Source organism: Mustela nivalis, assembly GCF_964662115.1.
Source record: "Mustela nivalis genome assembly, chromosome: 7".
Taxonomy (NCBI): domain Eukaryota; kingdom Metazoa; phylum Chordata; class Mammalia; order Carnivora; family Mustelidae; genus Mustela; species Mustela nivalis.
The window spans coordinates 37,450,419-37,468,536 of NC_139026.1; the positions used below are offsets into that span (position 1 = coordinate 37,450,419).

Sequence of the window (18,118 nt, forward strand, 5' to 3'; positions counted from 1 at the left end):
GGGAATCTTAGGATAGTTTCCCTGTGTCAAGGTGTTGGGAATATATGTCCGTGTGTCCGTAAGAGACAAAGGAATAGGGGGGAAACACAGGTGAAATGGAAATCTCCTGAAAGCTGGTACTTTTTTTTCTGTAATTATTTCACATAGAAGTTTCCATTCATAGATTTAAATGACTGTGGCCTTGATAATCAATACCCAATTACCAGGTTGAGTGTTTGGATAGTAATGTCACACTTGGCAGCCTTTTTCTTATCAGAGAACACAGGCCTTCCAGCATCCTATGTAGTTCTTTCTTCTATTGTTTTTTCTGTTCAGTGGAATCTCAGATGAGTAAGACTGTTCTTCATCTTTTTGCTTTTGCATTCTTTCTCCCTCTCTGGGATATTCTTCCCCTCTCTGTCTACCCATTGGTCTTCTGTTTGTCCAAAAGTGCATCAAACGTTACCTTCTTGTGCATGCTTTTCTAACTGTTATCTAAATAATGTCAGTCCTCACTTCTGTCTGCATATCTCTGTCTCAATTCAGTGTATTTATGTATTATTTGTGCAGATCTGCAGTTCTTAACATAGTATGAACTTCCTTATGGTAAAAGTCATCATCCTAATCTAATAGCTATTAGTGCTTGTATCAGCCACTATTCTTAGTGTTATACATATTCGATCATTTTAGTGTTCACAACTCAGTGAGGAAAATGTTAGTATTTTACAAATGAGGATATTGAGGAACAGAGAGTTTATGTGGTTTGTTCAAAGTCGCTTAACTATTAAGTGTTGAATTGATATATATTAATATGACAAATATTTTTTTAGAACATTTTATTTATTGTTTGACAGAGAGAAACACAGCAAGAGAGGGAACACAAGCAAGGGGAGTGGGAGAGGGAGAACAGAACAGGCTTCCCGCAGAGCAAGGAGCCAGAGGCGGGGCTCGATCCCAGGACCCTGGGATCATGACCTGAGCTGAAGACAGACACTTAATGACTGAGCCACCCAGGTGCCCCAGTATTTAAGAAAGTTTTTAAAACCATGATCTCCAAAGAGGTTGAACTAGAAATTTTCTCAGTGTAATATATGTGAAAATGTTGTTGCTAATAGAACTTTTCATCTACTCAGTCATGCATAATGTAATTATATTCGCTCCTATTACAGTGAAATTACACTTTTGCTCTTGAAAAATTACAAGTTCTTGCTGTGTAAATGCTAAGAAAAGTTTTATGGTACCATCGATTTTGTTAAGTCCAGGCCAATATTACTTAAGAAGCATAACCAAAGAGCTGTAGGAAATACCATTAATCTTCTCACATTTTGTTATTATTCCCTGAGAGGCTGAAATAGTATAATCCTGAATTATTCAAGCCAATTGCTTAATTCTTTGTTTCATAGGTTCACACACTAAAAATTTCATGGAAAAAAAAAAAAGAAAATTGTTGGTGAAATTTAGAAATCCATTTTACTTATATAAAACAAAATAATTATATAAGTTTGGAAAGAGGTATACAAGTTTTAAAAAAGCTTATTTATAGATCTGATATATACCTCATTCATTAATATAATTTCAATTTTATAGATATATAAAATGCTAAAAGCAATATAATTAATCTTAACTTTTAAAAAGTGTTGAAGTGGAATTTTCTTAACTTCATGTATTCTCCATAGGTGATATGTACTTATTTCATAGTAACTAAAAACTAAGCCTCATAAAACATGGATATTTTTACTTTTAGATAGCTCTAGAAATACTACTTTTGTATTTTCTGGAAACATCATGCTCTGTTCTCAGGTTCTTCTATATCCCTAACCTAAACTAAATGGCAAATATAAAATGGAATTATTTAGTCTCTAAATATAAAATCATTATTTAAATATAAAACCACATGTATGGTAAAGCCTAAATCTCACACACCAGCAAAAACCAATGAATGCAACTTTCCAGATTCCCGTGTATATCTGGATGAAAGAGCAGGAATGAGGCCAGGCTGCCATTGCTAGGGAGGTCTGAAGAGGAGAACCCTTTCCTCACACAGTAGGTGAGTAATTCTGTTCAGGTTGCACCAGAGGCCATCCCGTGTAACATTACTATCCAAACAATCAACCTGGTAATTGGGTATTGATTATCAAGGCCAGAGTCCTTCATGGCCTTGCCTTCTTAAAATGGACATGAAATGTGACACATGAAACGACTGGAGGTCTGGCAATGTTGTGACAACTGCTGGTAACATACCGAAAATTCTTCTTGAAACTTTAGGTTGTTGTTTGTGCAAAGCTCTTCAACATGTTGCAGGAAGGTCTTCTTGCTTACCGGCCTCCAAGCAAAGAGAGATAGAAAATGGAATCATATTAGATTGGCACTGGCTGGACGATGAACAAGTCAAAGAACAACAGACATTTCAAAACCCATAACCACATAGCCCTTTAAAGTCACTCTGCCATGTTTACAAAATTAACTTTTCCCCTGTAAGTGTGCTTTCTTTGTATCGGTGGCACCAAATCCTTTCCATTTTTAAGTGACTTTATATGATGATTTCACATTGTAAGGAAAAAAGTTATTCAAGTAAATATAAGGGCATAAAGTTATCATTGAGCCCTAAAGCACATAATACCTCTTTGTCATACAGAAAACATTTTATACATTATAAGGTTTTAGAAGATATAAAATATTGCAGTGACCTCATTCTCATAATGACATGGTTTTTAAACCCTAAGGAGTTTAAATATCCCCGTATTACTTCCCAAGCTAAAATACAGACATGCAAGCTTCACCCCAGAGAGAGAGAAAGCATTTCTCCAGTTACCATGCAATTAGTCATGCTTTTATGATTTATATCCAGCTTGGAGGTTTTTCCAGCAAACATACAAAAAAGGAACCACACATTAAGATTCATTGAGTCAGTGAATTTAACAATGACATTCAAAAAGAAGAAAAGATATTTAACAAACTTACTTGATGGATTTTCTATAACTAAGTAACCTGCAACAGAGATTGTGTTAAATACATGATAAGTTGAGGGTATAGCTCTTTCTGAAAGAGTTCTAGATTAAAATCAGATAAATAAAATAAATCCATAGTGTAGGATGTGCTATGCCTTTCCCTGATATGCAATCATTATTCTAAATTCCATTTCCTTTTTCTAACTCATATTATTTGGGCTCAAATATGGCCAAATAATAACTTAGCTTCCCTCTCAAACGAAGATACTCTTTTAGTATCGTTAGGCATTTGGGATACTATGCTAAAAACAGATCACTTTTTATTATATTGCATAGTATTTAGAGTCTAAGAGAGTTAATATAGATTTTAAAAAAATATTTTCTTTGCCCATAAAGAGTGCTTCACCAGGGAAAGTAGATCTTTGAAAAATGACATCATATTGCCTAAGTTTTATTTCATGAGTGAATTTTGATGAGCATTAAGCCATAAAAAAAAATCACAATTCTTTCAGTTATTTAGACAAAGCTTCTCTGAGAGTTTGTTGGTCAGTTATTCATACTCTGAAAAAAATTGAAATAATTTTTAACAGCCAAGTAGACTATGAAAAACACAAATTCAGAGATGGTAACACCTTTAATAACACATTTGTCATGCACAATTAACACTGCAAAACCACAAAAAGCACAAAGTATAATGAAATAAAACCAATAAAATATAAACTTTTCAAAGTTTTAGATTTTAAATATTAACAGGGATGATTTCACTACATTCCTTAAGTGAATAATGTTTATAAGAGGATGTGGTTTTTGAAGTAAAGAACAAATAAAAGAAAATAGATTGAAAAAATGTGTCATAATCAATATTATGAAAATGGTACAAAGGAGTATATTCAATGAAGAAAACATGAGTCAAAAGTTCATTTTATTATAAGAATTGGTGAAAAGCATGGGGGTGCAGGAGCAAATATTACTAAGAAGAATGATAAAATTCTGGTTAATGTGATAGGTGTCCCCAAGGAGATGGAGGTATCTCTCCTCTTCTCAGGGTAGAACCCCATACAGCATCCCATTATCAAACATGGCATCACAGTGATAAAAGAGCAATGTTTGAGCAGTCTTGGTAGATGAATTTGTAAGCTTCCTACAATAACCTAGAGTGATTCTAAGAAGGCAACAGAGAACTTTTTAACTAAAGGATATGGAAATGGTTGAATAGGCTACTAAATCAGAAGAATCCTCAATTTGGGGTTTGCAACAGGAAGACAGAGTCTGAATTAGAGGCCCTCGACATATTTCTGACATAGCAACAGATAAAATGGGAACTGAGGCAACAGTCAGTCCCTGTTGGAAATAATTACCCTTCAGCAAAGACCAGCAAGAAAAAAATATGACCATGGGCTAGAACCATACTACCCAAATACACTTAGATGCCTGATGCCCCAGTGCCCTTATGCCATCATATTCCTGAGAAACAGGAAAGGCAAGTGAGTTAGGTTGGTAAAGCCTAATTGACTGAGCTGATAGAAATATGAATGAGATATGAATGAGAAATAGGAATGAGATATTTGAGTTAGCAAGATCAATTTCCCTGCTACCACACAGAAATGGAAATTCTTGAGTTGAATGGGTATCACTTTCATAACAACAAGGAGCATTATTCAATTTGTGATTGGTGAAATTCAAACACACCACATCTGATTTAATGACAGGCTCATGGTCTACCTATTTAAGGACAACCAGCCTGCCTTCCTACAGTGGGGAGCATCTCTCTTCCTAGAAAATCCAGGAGTATTTGAGGTGGTGTTGGCAGAATATTTTTCCTAGGTATCTAGAAGCTGAAGTAGGGCTAGCTTCTGGGCAGTCATCAACAAGGCATTTGAAGAATCAGAAGACGTTCATCAAATCCTCAAAAGACATTAAACATGAATAATCATATTAAAATATAAATGCACAAGAAGTAGTTAAAGCACCATGTTATTATTCACATCCTTGCTCTTTTTCTCATTAATGTCTCTTCTCATTTAGAAATTATAACTAAAAATGTATTTTTCTTTTGTTAATTTCTTTACAGTGAAAAAGAAAGTTGCTTCTTTTTAAACTATTATTTTATTTTGCATCTGAAAGATCTCTCTAAAGATACTAATTTTGAACTGTAACTGGCTAGCTATTGGATCCAGGTGGCTATTTGTGAATTCTTTCCTTACTATAAAATATGAGCGCTTCAAATATCCACTCTAGCAATTAACCAGTTACTTAATCACTTAAGTAAGTAACCAGTTACTTACTTAAGCAAGTTACTTAATCTTTCTGTGCCTCTGTTCCTAATTTGGAAAATAGAGCAAGTATTTGTAAATGAAGCTCATATATTTACAATGCTTAGAAATGCCTTTGGCTTTGGAAGCAATACATAAATATTTGTTAATATCATTAATATTATAAATTGCTATTTCTACTTTATTTTATAAAACTCAAGCTCCTCTTACCCATCTGTCCTACAGTTCACTGATATAAAGGAGGATTTCTTTTTGTTTCCAAGAGAATATTCTATCTTAATTTTACTCAAAACTGGGTAGACTAAAAGATGCTAAATTAAGCAATGAGCTTTCCTGTTTCTTAATCAGGGTCTCAACACAAAGAGTGGTCATAAATATCCAGACTTCAAATCCAAGTCTGGTTTTCTAGTTCTCAATTTAAGATCCTAAATAAATCTCTAAGAACATAAAGATGGTAATAATTCAGTTTTCACATTACCGTGTGAAAGCATTCTCATCACGCCAGCATTTTTAACATTATTCCTTACAAACTACCTTTTACCTTTTAACATTATTCCTTATAAACTACCTTTCACATACCCTGTTTGTATTCCAGATTTTTTCTACCATTCCTCCCTCTCAGTTTGCACCATTCTAAGGGTTTTCCTGCAACTGGATCCTACTGATCCTCAATAGCTGATTCGAGTGTTAACTCTTCCATGCACCTCACTCTGTTCTGATATAGAGAAAATGATTTCTTCCTTCCACAAAAAGAAATTCTTATGGGCAAACCACTTTCCCCCTTGTATTATGGTATATAAGCACATGCATTAAGGATAATGTATTGAGGTTCATATGTGCTTAGAGGCAGGGGTAGAATTAATACTGGTTTACCACAAGACCCTCATAACCTTATTCATAGTAGACAATGAATAAATCATTATTAAATGTATAATTGTGGATTCATTCAGACTAAGAAACACAGAAAGCTAAATGTAAGTACTGTGCTTATTATGACAGTATCTGAATTTAATGAATTTTCCACTAAAATAGTAAGCAACTGAGAATTCTCAAGAGCTTTAGGTAAGTATGATCAATAGATATATTAATAAACACTCATGAGTCTAGGGTGCCTGTGTGGCTCAGTCAGTTAAGTGTCCCCCTTTGGCTGAGGTCATAATCCCAAGGTCCTTGGATCAAACCCCCCATTGGGCTTCTTGTTCAGTGGGGAGCTGGTGTCTCTCTCTCCCAATCTCCCTGCTTGTCCTCTCTCTCTCTCTCTCTGTTAAATAATAAAGTCTCAAAAAAACCCCCAAAACACTACATGAGTCTAAAAAGCCATATTAGATCCCCTCACAGTAGAAAGTTTATAGGTGTTAGAAACTTTTTAGGAAATTAGATATATGAACAATAAAATCATCTTGCCTATTCAAGTAAGAAAAAGATAGACTTCAAAAAAAGAGTAAGATCTATTTTGGCTTCTTTTTCCTTTGTCCCACTCTCTTTATCCAAACCCAGTCACTTTATGTAACCCATTCTTCACATGTGTATATACATAATGTGAGAAACAAGACTTCTAAAGTCTAATTTTTATGCAATTTTCCAGTCTATGCCGATGTCACGAGTACATGTAAACTGAAATTGAAATATCTGTCTGGGTAGCCTAAGTTGAGAAGACATTTTGGCCAATATTACCTGTTTCCAGTAAAAGATTTTTGTGGTTGTGTATTGTATCCGTATCACTGTTTTGATACTTACCCTCATATTGTATGGATGCATTTTTCTTTTAAGGATTAGTTGCATTCTGGGGTGCTTGGGTGGCACAGTTTGGTTAAGCATCTGACTCTTGATTTCTGCTCTAGTCACGATCTCAAGAGTTGTGAGTTCAAGGCCCCTGTCAGGCCATGAGAAGAGTGGGGTCTCTGCCCGAGATAGTCTCTCTCTCTTTCTCCCTTTGCCCTTCCATCTCACACACTCTCTCTCAAATGACTAAATAAATCTTTTTAAAAAAGGAATTGGCTTCATTCTAAATTTTATTATAGTTTTAAAGTTTTGTTTTTAAATAGGAAAAAAATTAACTTAGACAACTTAGACAGGGAATTAGAAAAGAAGGTGGGGCATAATACAAAAAAAAGCATTGACTTTTACTGATGAGGAAATTAAATTCTTTTAGGAAAAACTGTTTGGTTAGATAAGTATAAAAAAAAACCACACAGAAATTAATGTGCATGAAGGTCAACAATGTTATTTTAGGAGTGCTATTTTCAAATTAAGTGATCTGTGAAAACACTCAAAGAAACTCAAATAGAAAACTTTTTATTACCATTTTTAAAAACAGATTGTTACATGAAGAGCATTTTAGCCTGATATTTTATTCACTTACAATGGTGAATGATACTGTCAAATCAAATTCAGTTCATTATTATATAAATCAATTTGGGAATTGTCCAGATTTCAGTAAGATAACCAACCACGTTCAACAGAAAGGGCTAAACACTTTTTATTACATGAATCTTAGCTGTCTTAAATCTGATTCCCTTTTGTTGAAAAGGGTATTATTTCATGTCTGGGCTCATTTTTTAAAAGTCTATCAAAAACTTAAATTCCACTCAGATTACTCTTGATAGATCCAGAGAGGAACCATTTATTTATGTTGGCAGTGGTGATTGAAGACCATATTGTCACAGAGACTCAGCTTTCCCTCAAGGTCAATTAGTTGAAATCTATAGGGAATTAAAATATCGTCCAAATAGAGAGCCATGGATGATACCCTATAGATGAGCAGCTTAAATCAGCATTACCAGTGGCATAGGACAAACTGAGAAACTTTGTGTTTTCTACTTAAGTCAGGTAAAAAGAATAGAACCTCAAACTTTATTGCATTGATTAAAAATCTGTATCTGGCACACTGACATGTACTTCGGATTCAAATAAAAATTTGTTAAGAATCTATCTTTCTGGTAAAACATTAATTAATCCTTCCAAGTGCTATAAAAGATTGAATATGAATTTTTAATTTCTATATTTCAATCAAGTCATTAATTCCTCCGACATTTACATCTACTTCTATAATGATATCCTATTACTTATCCTCAGCACTAACTATAATGCATTCAAAGATGTCTTCAGTTTTGTTCTTTCCTATTCTTTTTATTTGTTCTAGGCTTTAGAATGGTATTATTTCAGATCTTTCTTTCTTTTTTAAAAAAAGACTTTATTTATTTATTTATTTATTTATTTGACACGGAGAGAGTGAGAGAGCACCAGCAGGGAGACCTGCAGAGAGTGGGAGAAGCAGGATCCCCACTGAGCAGGGAGCCCGATGAGGGGCTTGATCCCAGGATCCCTGGATCATGACCTGAGCTGAAGACAGCCACTTCACTGACTGAGCCACCCAGGTACCCCATTTTCAGATCTTTCTTCTTTTATCAAATTGCCAATGATTTTTCTGGAGTCCCTAATATAAATTTAAATATTATCCTAACCAATCCTCATCAAGTTAAAAAAACTACCAGATGATCTAGCAAATCTACTTCTAGGAATATATTCACAGGAAAGGAAAACACTAACTCAAAAAGACATCTGCATCTCCATGTTTATGGGAACGTTATTTACCACAGCCAAGAAATGGAAGGAACCCAAGTGTCCATCAGTGGCAAAATCGATAAAGAAGTTGTGGCATTTGTACACAGAGGAATTCCTTTGGCCACAAAAAGAGGAAAACCTACCACTTGCAACAACATGGATAGGCTTGAAGGTACTATGCTAAGTGAAATAAGTCAGACAGAAAAGAACAAATACTTATGATATTACTTATATGTGGAATCTAAAACACAAACAAACACAAATTCATAGAGAAAGAAATCAACTTTGTGGTTATAAGACTCAGAGGACAGAGGGAGGGAGTATTGGAGGAAGGTGGGTAAAAGGTACAACGTCCAGTATTAAACTAAATAAGCACTAGGGATGTAACGTACAACGCAATGGCCGTGGCCAACATGGCTGTATGGTATATTTGAAAGTTGTAAGGAAAAGAGACCCTAAGAATTTTCATCATGAGGAGAAGATTTTTTTTCCATTTTTCTTTTCTTCATTCTTTTTTTTTATTGTATTTATATGAAAAAAAAGTTCATTAACTGAACCTACTGTGGTAATTACTTCACAGTATATGTAAATCAAACCATTATGCTCTACACCTTAAACTTACACAGTGACGAATGTCAGTTATTCCTCAATAAAACTGTAAATCAAGTTAGAAAACGTTATCCTGATGGCTGGAACAGAATAGCTGACTCAGACTTCACCTTCTAAGGTGAACATCTCAATAAGTAATATAAATTTTTCTTATTCAGTTAGAAAACAGTCAATTACTAAGTGCTATCTAAGTATTTTCTCAGTATATCTCCTCATATCTGTAAAGACAAATAGATTTAAAAGCTTAGCCCTTTGAAGGGCAGCTCTTTGGAGTCAATGCCCCTTCTGTTTTCATCACGTCATTTCCAGGGCCCAGAACAGTGCTTGGCACCTGGCAGATGCCCACTGATACTTCTTTTACCCAATAGAGGTAAAAGGGACTTTTAGATCAATAAGGAAAAGCAATATTCTTGCTGATGTCCAAGAGCTGAAAAAGATTCCCAAGGTGGCAAGAGTTGAATTTGCATTATTACTAAGCCTCTCCACATTAGCACATTGGAAAACAAATTCCTGACAGATGTTTTACTTTGTCAGCCACATATTCTCAATTACGGCCAGGGCTACAAGCTTAGCTACCTTAAGCAAGAGGGCAGAAGGAACAGAAAGAGAAGCTGGAAAAACTGCTGACAGCTATGTGAAGAGAGGGGCTCAGGCTCTCAGTGAGACCACAGTGAAGAGGACACAGATGACACGGTATCATCTAAAAAAGGAGTGCTAGGGGCCTGAACTATTAGCTAGTAAGGCAAGTTAGCCCTAAAGTTCCTAAAGTTAGGTGTTAGAAGGTAACCTCAAAAAACTAAATTTGGAAGAAGACTACATCTACCTTAGCAAATAGGATTTATGCGCAGGTGTGTTCTATAAAGGTTCTGATGAATCCAAACCGTTAAGTTAAGCTCTAGCAGAGTAAGAGCTCTAACTAAATAGGACACTACTAACTGATTCTAAGGGAGAAAATGTGGTGCTCGAGGAAAACACGAGGTAAAAATAGAAGTATTTTTCTGAGGCATTAATAGCCTTAGGATTAAAAAAAAAGAAAGAAAAAAGAAAAAGAATAAAAAGTAAAAGAATTCTGTTTAATGATGATGAAGAAAGTTACTTGGCAGAGCTGCTCTACCAGACCCCTTGTGAGTCTGGAGTCCTGAGAGGTCAGCTTTGAGGGCTGGTTGGAAATGGATATTTTATGTGTGATGTGATCACTTAAACCTTCAGCTCAACAGTCTCACTTTGACAACTGAATCTGATCAAGCAGGTCCTTTGAGGAAAATGTATTTTTATAAAACCATTTTAATTCTGTCAATGGAAACTTGGCAATTAGTTAATAGGAAGTAAAACAAGGTAACCTATGATTCCGAAATGCTAAATATGATTAGAGTAGAAAGAGTCCTGGCTTCCATTGTTTTAATCATGCTGAGCACTATCCATGATCAATGAGAGTGTCAGGGATCTTGGCCCCATCCAGCCTTGTGGCTCATGGAGACTTATTTCTCTGTCATAGATGTGGGGTTTTAAAATCAAACGCATTTTTGTTCTTTGCCTCCATTCATATTCTTTGCATGAAGAAACTGATTATCTCTGGGGCATTCAATCTGTTGCTGGGGTCACCGGTAATGCTGACATTTTGTTATGCTACCTTCAGAAGCCATAAGGCAATTTTTGTGCTAGCATATAAATGGCATTTCCGAGCATCAGAGGAGTGCCTGAAAGCGTGCACAGCTAGCTACCCATTGATTAGTGCAGAAGTGCAGATACTATGAACTGTGCCACTCTGTGTATGCCCCAGAGGTACAGAACGGGAAATTTCATCATCCTGGTCCTTACAGATTACCACCTGCGGTAGCTGAAATGAGCTTATGTGAAGTGTGGGCCCAGACTCGATCTGTCAGATGGAAAACTCAGCTTTGTATAGTGGTAATAATAAGACAAGATGCATGTGAAGGAATTGAGGTGGATACTTATTTTACTATCAAAGCTAACACAACATGAGAACACAGCAAATTCTTACGACATGCACATTATGAGTCAATGTGCATTTTGATAAGGTTAACTTTACCATATCAATAGCATGCAAATTATAGAGGACATATTGTAAGTAGAAAGCATAGGGCTTGGGCTTTTTTTTTTTTTCCCTTTTGGCTTGGAAAAAAATAGCATGTTAAACCACGAAACGCTCAATATAGTGCATTTAAAAATATAGAGCACACCACCTGACAAGATGAAAACAATCACAGCAGAGCTCTGCATCACCACAGTAACTTACTGGATGACAAAAATCTCCTTGCGTCTAAAGAAAAATGAAGAATATCTGGAAGTAGAGATTCATTATGTATTTAGTACACAAACACACTGAATTATCTTTTGCTACTACAAGAACATGAGCATTAAATTAATTAAATCATCCTACTTCAGGACACTTCTCTGGAATTCACATATTTGTCAGACACTTCTTATCTGGATTCATGTATTTTTGTCGTTGTTTGCAAAATAGTTTAAGAGAGAAGTAAAAATTCATAGCTTGAGCCTGTCAGAGTTGATGGCGATTGAAATACCAACAATTTTACACAGAATTTCATGTATCACATACATGTGATGTGATATATCACATGTATCACATATCATGCATTCTTACTGAAGGTACAGTAAGACTTGTACTACTAAAGATCTTTCGGTTTCTGCAAGTTTGAGCCTATACTAAAATGCCATCACTCCTTTGTCCCATATAACTAAAGAACAAAGAATTCAAAAAAAGCAGAATCATTTCTCAGCATAGGGAAAGCTGCTTGAAGAAGGATCCCATGGGGTCATGTCTTTAAGAAGGGTTATATTGACCTCATCTAATACGCTTCCAAGTTACACATACACAAGCACACAGAGGGGCAAGCGTATCTTGTTACCTCTGAATCCAACACACCCAGGCTAGCATCGTGGCTGTCCTATTTACCTGGTCAGTTACTTAAATTCTCTAAGTATCTTTCGTTTTTCAACTGCAGAATGGGGAAAAAAGTATCTACCACCAAGGATTGAAAGGGTTACGTGGGATCATTACACACAGAATTAACACATAGTAATTGTTCAAAAACAGTAGCAATTATTATGTTAACAAGCCCTCTATGCGAAGGTAGATTGGGGTGATTTTTAATTTTTTAAAGTTTGCAAATAATAATAATAATTCCCAATGTATGCTGATTTAGAGTTTTTAAGAGTTTTCTGAAAACGCAATTCAATATGCAAACTTCTAAAGTTTTTGAAGAAAGAAAGATACTCTCAAAAGAGCAATTCAATTGCTCCCTTTATTTTGTTGAGGATTTTAATTAATGCACTAGTACGTTCTTAAAATAGGTAAGAGAATTAATATGGAATAATGCACAAAATTTGGATGGGGAAATTGAGGCTTGGAAGGAGTTGAGTGTCAAGTAATTAGATTAGTAACATGATTAATGTTATTCTACTGTGTTTTGTTTTGTTTTTTCCCAATTTAGTCACCATGGCCAGGAAGGGGGATGGGGGAGCAGAGAGGAAGAGGGAGACCCAGAACCTACTATAACTTAATTAAGCCTGGTAAGGAAACAGTGAAAAATAAACATTTTTTGCAAATAGAATATTTAACTTGTGAACTTTCTGTTAGGTTATTTAATTTTAAGTGTTATAACTCTCTTGGAAAGGTAGTTTGTGTTGCAGTTAAATTAGTTAAAGCAACCCATAGGGCCAGCTGGTCTCAGCAATCTTGAAGAGACAGGTCTGTTACACCTGAGTGCATGCTGATCTTGCCAATATTCCCTCTGAGAAACCTTTCTCACTTTCTTGGCCTAGGTGGCTGTTTTTGTTTGTTTATCAAATAACAGCCCCAAGGGTCATTTTCTAATCAGGTGAATTTGGAAGAGATGAGCTCAACCCTTCCTAAGAAATATATTGTGCATTGTCTAAACTTAAATATAAAATGTGCATAAGGAAATGATATAATTATCATTCCAAACAGAAATTGAAAACATTATTTTGGCCTATCCTGAATGTTCTCATGGAGTTCCAGAGTACTAAATTGTTTTTGTTTTTTGTTTTTTTTTTCTAGAGTACTAAATCTTCCTTTGAGTTTTGTTCTTCAGGAAGAAAAAGTACAATGTAAGAGAATTCTTCTTCAGATCCTTTGTGAAACAGGTAATTTATAATTAATGAGAGGTGACACACAAAATTTACAGGATGAATCTTAACATGTAAATAAATATAAAGGCACGTGTCATAAAATGAATACTTTCTTAACTATAAAATTCCAAGTCCTTGACAGGATTTAGTACAAGCATCATAATGACTTTTGTCAACTAGATAACTCCCTAAAATTAGTATTTTAAGTATTGATTAGATATTTTTCTTTTATCATTTCTCTTATGGACATGTCAAGAAATAGGACAACTGAGGAAAACTGCTAGTCCATTAGCATGAAGAAAGTGGGCAGGTTAGAAGGAAAAGAACATATGTAAGCTTCAGGTAGAAAGAGCATATATGTTAGTGGGATATTTTTTAGTGCTGTATCTCAGTTTTATTTTATTTTCTTTTAATTATGTTATGTTAGTAACCATAAAATACATCATTAGCATTTGATGCAGTGTTCCAAGATTCATTGGGGTAGATTTAAAAGAAATTACCCAAGTTCTTTCCTGCAAATAACAAAGACCTATGACATAAGTTATTCAACAATTTAGAAACTAAGTCTAAGTCCCTGATTCTTTTTTTTTTTTTTTTAACTCCCTGATTCTTTACTCTCAGAATCTACTATCAGTCTCTGTGGTTTATTCTCATGACCTATATGACTTCTAATAGATTTAGATCTTCCAGCACCTCAAGACATGTGAAGGGCTTTAAGCTTCACTGAAAGACGGCTCCTCATGTGTGTGCACATGACTAATTATGGATCCATTAGTTACCATTTCTTCTAGGCTTATTTTCTACTGTATTACTGACCTTATTAACATGAAAAACCTTCCAAAAATAGTAAATCTGGAGACAGATCTCTGTAATGAAGCTAGTACTCAAACTACTTGATAGTTACTTTAATAAATTTCTATAATAATCAGGCAAAGCATAGTCTTATGAGGCACCAGAATTACAAATAAGGATATTTCACAGTCATGAATGCTGGAATCATAACAAAAATGAGAAAGTAAAAAGCATAGATGCTAAAATTTCCAACTTTACAATTCTGGGAGTAATATGTACTAAAGATCTATGTGCAAAAATAAATAAATATTATTTGAAATATACTTGAAAGACACTTCTACATCATTTTACAAATAAATCCATATATACATAAATAAACTTGGAAGCAAGAACATAAATAATTAGGAGTTGAGAAAATAAATAATTAGGAGAAATAAGGCAGCCCCTGATTTATAAAAAACCAATAATAAACAATCCATGCAATCCTTATCCACTGTTTCCATTAGCTGCCATGACAGTCATTGTTAAAAAAAAAAAAAAAAAGCTTCCAGTTTTCAGACAATGGCCATGTTCAGAAGTATAGGAAAGAGCAAACCGTGAAAACACACAGAGCTTAAGGAATCTAACCTCACCACAGCCTGCCTAGAATGATAACCTCCTCGATAACAAGCACTTTAATACGGACTAGCTTTTTTCACTTTATTAAGTCTTTTCTCTCTCCTAAAGATCTACTTAACTGAGGACTTTGGGGGGGATCAATAAAGCTTCTTTTAAAAAATTGCCATAAAAGTGTTTGGACACTTCCATTTCAGTATGAACAGATCCAAATAAATTGTTCAAACAACCAAAAATAATTGTACTGAGAGATCTGATGTGTTATCCCTTGTACTTTTGGGTGTTAGAAGACGCTGAGACTCCAGGTCTGTGGTGGTGGCCTGAACACTGAGAAAGGGAGCTGGGAGGGTGCTACAGAAGTTCAGTTGGCCCACAGGGGGACAGCAGAAGAGATTTCCTTTTAATCTGCAGGATGACCCTTTTAATTTATGATAACACTGGATAACTTTCATTTTGCAGTATTTGGAAGGCCCCTGCTTACCGGATGACACTTCCCTCTGTAACACATATTAGATATTTTTTTCAAAGTCACTCTCTTAGGTAAAGACCAGCTTTGCTAAATGACAACTATAAACAATTCCTTTTTAAGTTCAAGAACTTTCACGGCCTATCTCTGGAGTTAATAATTTTTTTAAAGGCTAGCAGAGTTGTTCGTGTACTTTGTAAAAACTGTCACGTGCTTATAATCATCACAAAATACTGGATCTTATAAGAATCTAAACTTGTTATAATGGCCTGATGACAGTTTTTATTAAGGATTTGATGAATTATCTTAATAGACAAGTTTTTCAAATGTGCCAACATTTTGAATGATTTATAATAATCTCAAAAGGCCTTAAAATACTTTCTCTTTAAAATTAAGCACCTTTACTATTTCTAGTACATACTGATGACACACTTTTCCTTCCAAAGGTAATTTTTACTTTGTATTTCATTTTTAAATATTAAGCAATTTAAAAAATAAAGTGTTAATACACAAGTTACATTTTTAACGTAATTTCATACTAAAATAAAGAGCTATCAGGCTTTTATAAAAGTGATAAAACAATATCAAGTCATCACAAATTTAATTAAACTTGTAATTAAAAATATGGACATTTCCAGAAAATCCAATATAAAAGAAATCGATCACATGAAGTGAATTATTAAACATAATTTTAAAAGTTTAATGTGTAAAAATATTTGTCTCAGGAAAAAAAAAAAAAACTTGCTTGAACATTATAGTCCGAGGTTCATATTGAACCCAAAGCATAAGGAAGATTAAGTGATTCTCCGAACACCAGTGAGAAGTGTGCAGAAGATGGAGGTCACCCTTTGAAAGAAGATCTCTATGACCTGTGTAAATAGGAGCCCCACAAACACTTCCAACAAGCATAGGTCAGAATAGGGTCATGGCTCCAGGCCCTCTGAACCACTGTTCGCCAAGAGGAGTGTGCTCACCGCGTTAATCTCTCGTCCTTCAGTTCCAGGTCTGCCACAGTGATGAGCTGATCCAGCTTGAATTTGGTGTCAATAATTTCTGCATCTTGAGGAGAGTATGTGCCACCTTCTTTCTGCTTCTGTCGAATTCTAAAATAAGTGTGGTAAAGTCCGAAAAGGAAATACCATAGAAAGCATATGAAATTAAGTTTCATTTTCTTTTTAAGGAAAGATAGCCATCCAGTATTTTCTTTGTTGGGGTCATGTCTCTGAATATGGTGCAGATTTTTAGCTACTCAACTTCTTTCCCCTGTTTTAATTTCATAAAACCCAATTCTAATATATTCCTTTAACAGGTTGCTTTGTTGTAGTTTCAAATTTTAATGAGAATCCGTTGATCAGGGCCTGGACCACTGGCAAATTTTAAACCACAGTGCAAATGAAACTGATGCTGTGAGCTTGTTTTTCCTCCCTCTAGCTGTCTCTAGCTTTGTCATAAAGAGAAAATAAACCGAAGTGGAACCTGCTCATTGCTATCAGCACCAGTGTTAAAAGACAATGGCACATCTACAGTCATGAAAATGTATAGAAATATGTTTTGAATTGTCCCATTGGCTTTTTATAAAGATATTGTGCAGCTTATAATGTTATCTTTATTTACATTCAGAAAACTCAGGTTCAAAAATAAAAGTCACCTGAATTTGAGAATCAAATCCAAGTCCTTTCATTTTAAGCCCTTTATATGTTTATTTTTCTATGACATAGAATGGTCATTACAAAGTGATATTAGCTAATCTTTTACATTTCAAACACTTATTATGTAATATCAGTTGTGTATTCAGGATGGAATAGAAAGTATAAAATATGGTGCCTATTCTCAAGAACATTATAGTTTAGTTGAGAAGTAAGATCTAAATGTAGCAAAAGCAATAAAAAGAAAAAAAAATCCCAATCCCAATTCATAAGACAACTATTAGTATTGACAGGAAGTAAAAAAGTGAGATCTAATTTGAGTGTTCCAGAATAAGAAGGAGGAAGAAGCACAATTCTGGCTGACTGATAAAAGCAGAGTTGTATAAAAACCTTAGGAATGTTCAGGTGAGAACAGACCCATTTGGCTGAAGAGAAGTGTATCAGGAGGTAGTAGGGAATAAGAGGGAAGTATTTCTTGCCCACATAAGGAGTTCATCCTATAAGGAGACGAAAAGTCAGAAAAGTTTTTAGAGCAAGGAAACAATATGAATATGGCCAAAGCATACCCCTCAGGACAAGGAAGATATCTTACACAATCTATCTCTAAAAGTGCCTAGAATAATGACATTCCCTCACCATCTCCTGGCTGAATCTGAAAACAGTATGTAGCAAAAGAAAAATATTTGTTTCAAGAGCTCCTCAAATTATCCATCAAAATGATGATTTAAGAGATTAATGGTGAAAGAGAGGATGCATGGCGTACGGAATATGGGACCACCTTCTCCAGATAGAATAAAAACAGCCTATCGAGCTACTTAGGAAATTAGTGTCATGGTTATTTTTGCAAATATAAGGTCCCTTTAGCTCAAAAACTATTTTATGAAGCCAGATTTTAGGACCACAACTAAGATTTCCCCTGAGGCCCTGTAAACAGCAAGAATTAGGAGACTGATACTGGGAATTTAAAGGGACCCTTGGGGACACCTGGGTGGCTCGGTGGGTTGGGCCACTGCCTTCAGCTCAGGTCATGATCTCAGGGTCCTGGGATCGAGCCCCACATTGGGCTCTCTGCTCAGCAGGGAGCCTGCCCCC

General features: G+C 35.0%; 1 protein-coding gene across 1 annotated transcript in view; it reads right to left on the reverse strand.

The window, feature by feature from the left end:
- Positions 1 to 18,118, reverse strand: part of PTPRQ (protein tyrosine phosphatase receptor type Q) — a 198,273-nt gene that overhangs the window by 24,750 nt on the left and 155,405 nt on the right. Inside the window, exons 34-36 of the mRNA XM_082742760.1 lie at positions 16,355 to 16,551; positions 2,941 to 2,967; positions 2,221 to 2,302 (exon numbers count right to left, since the gene is read on the reverse strand). Of these exons, the coding sequence (XP_082598886.1) occupies positions 2,221 to 2,302; positions 2,941 to 2,967; positions 16,355 to 16,551 (306 nt within the window). The remainder of the gene's footprint in view (positions 1 to 2,220; positions 2,303 to 2,940; positions 2,968 to 16,354; positions 16,552 to 18,118) is intronic.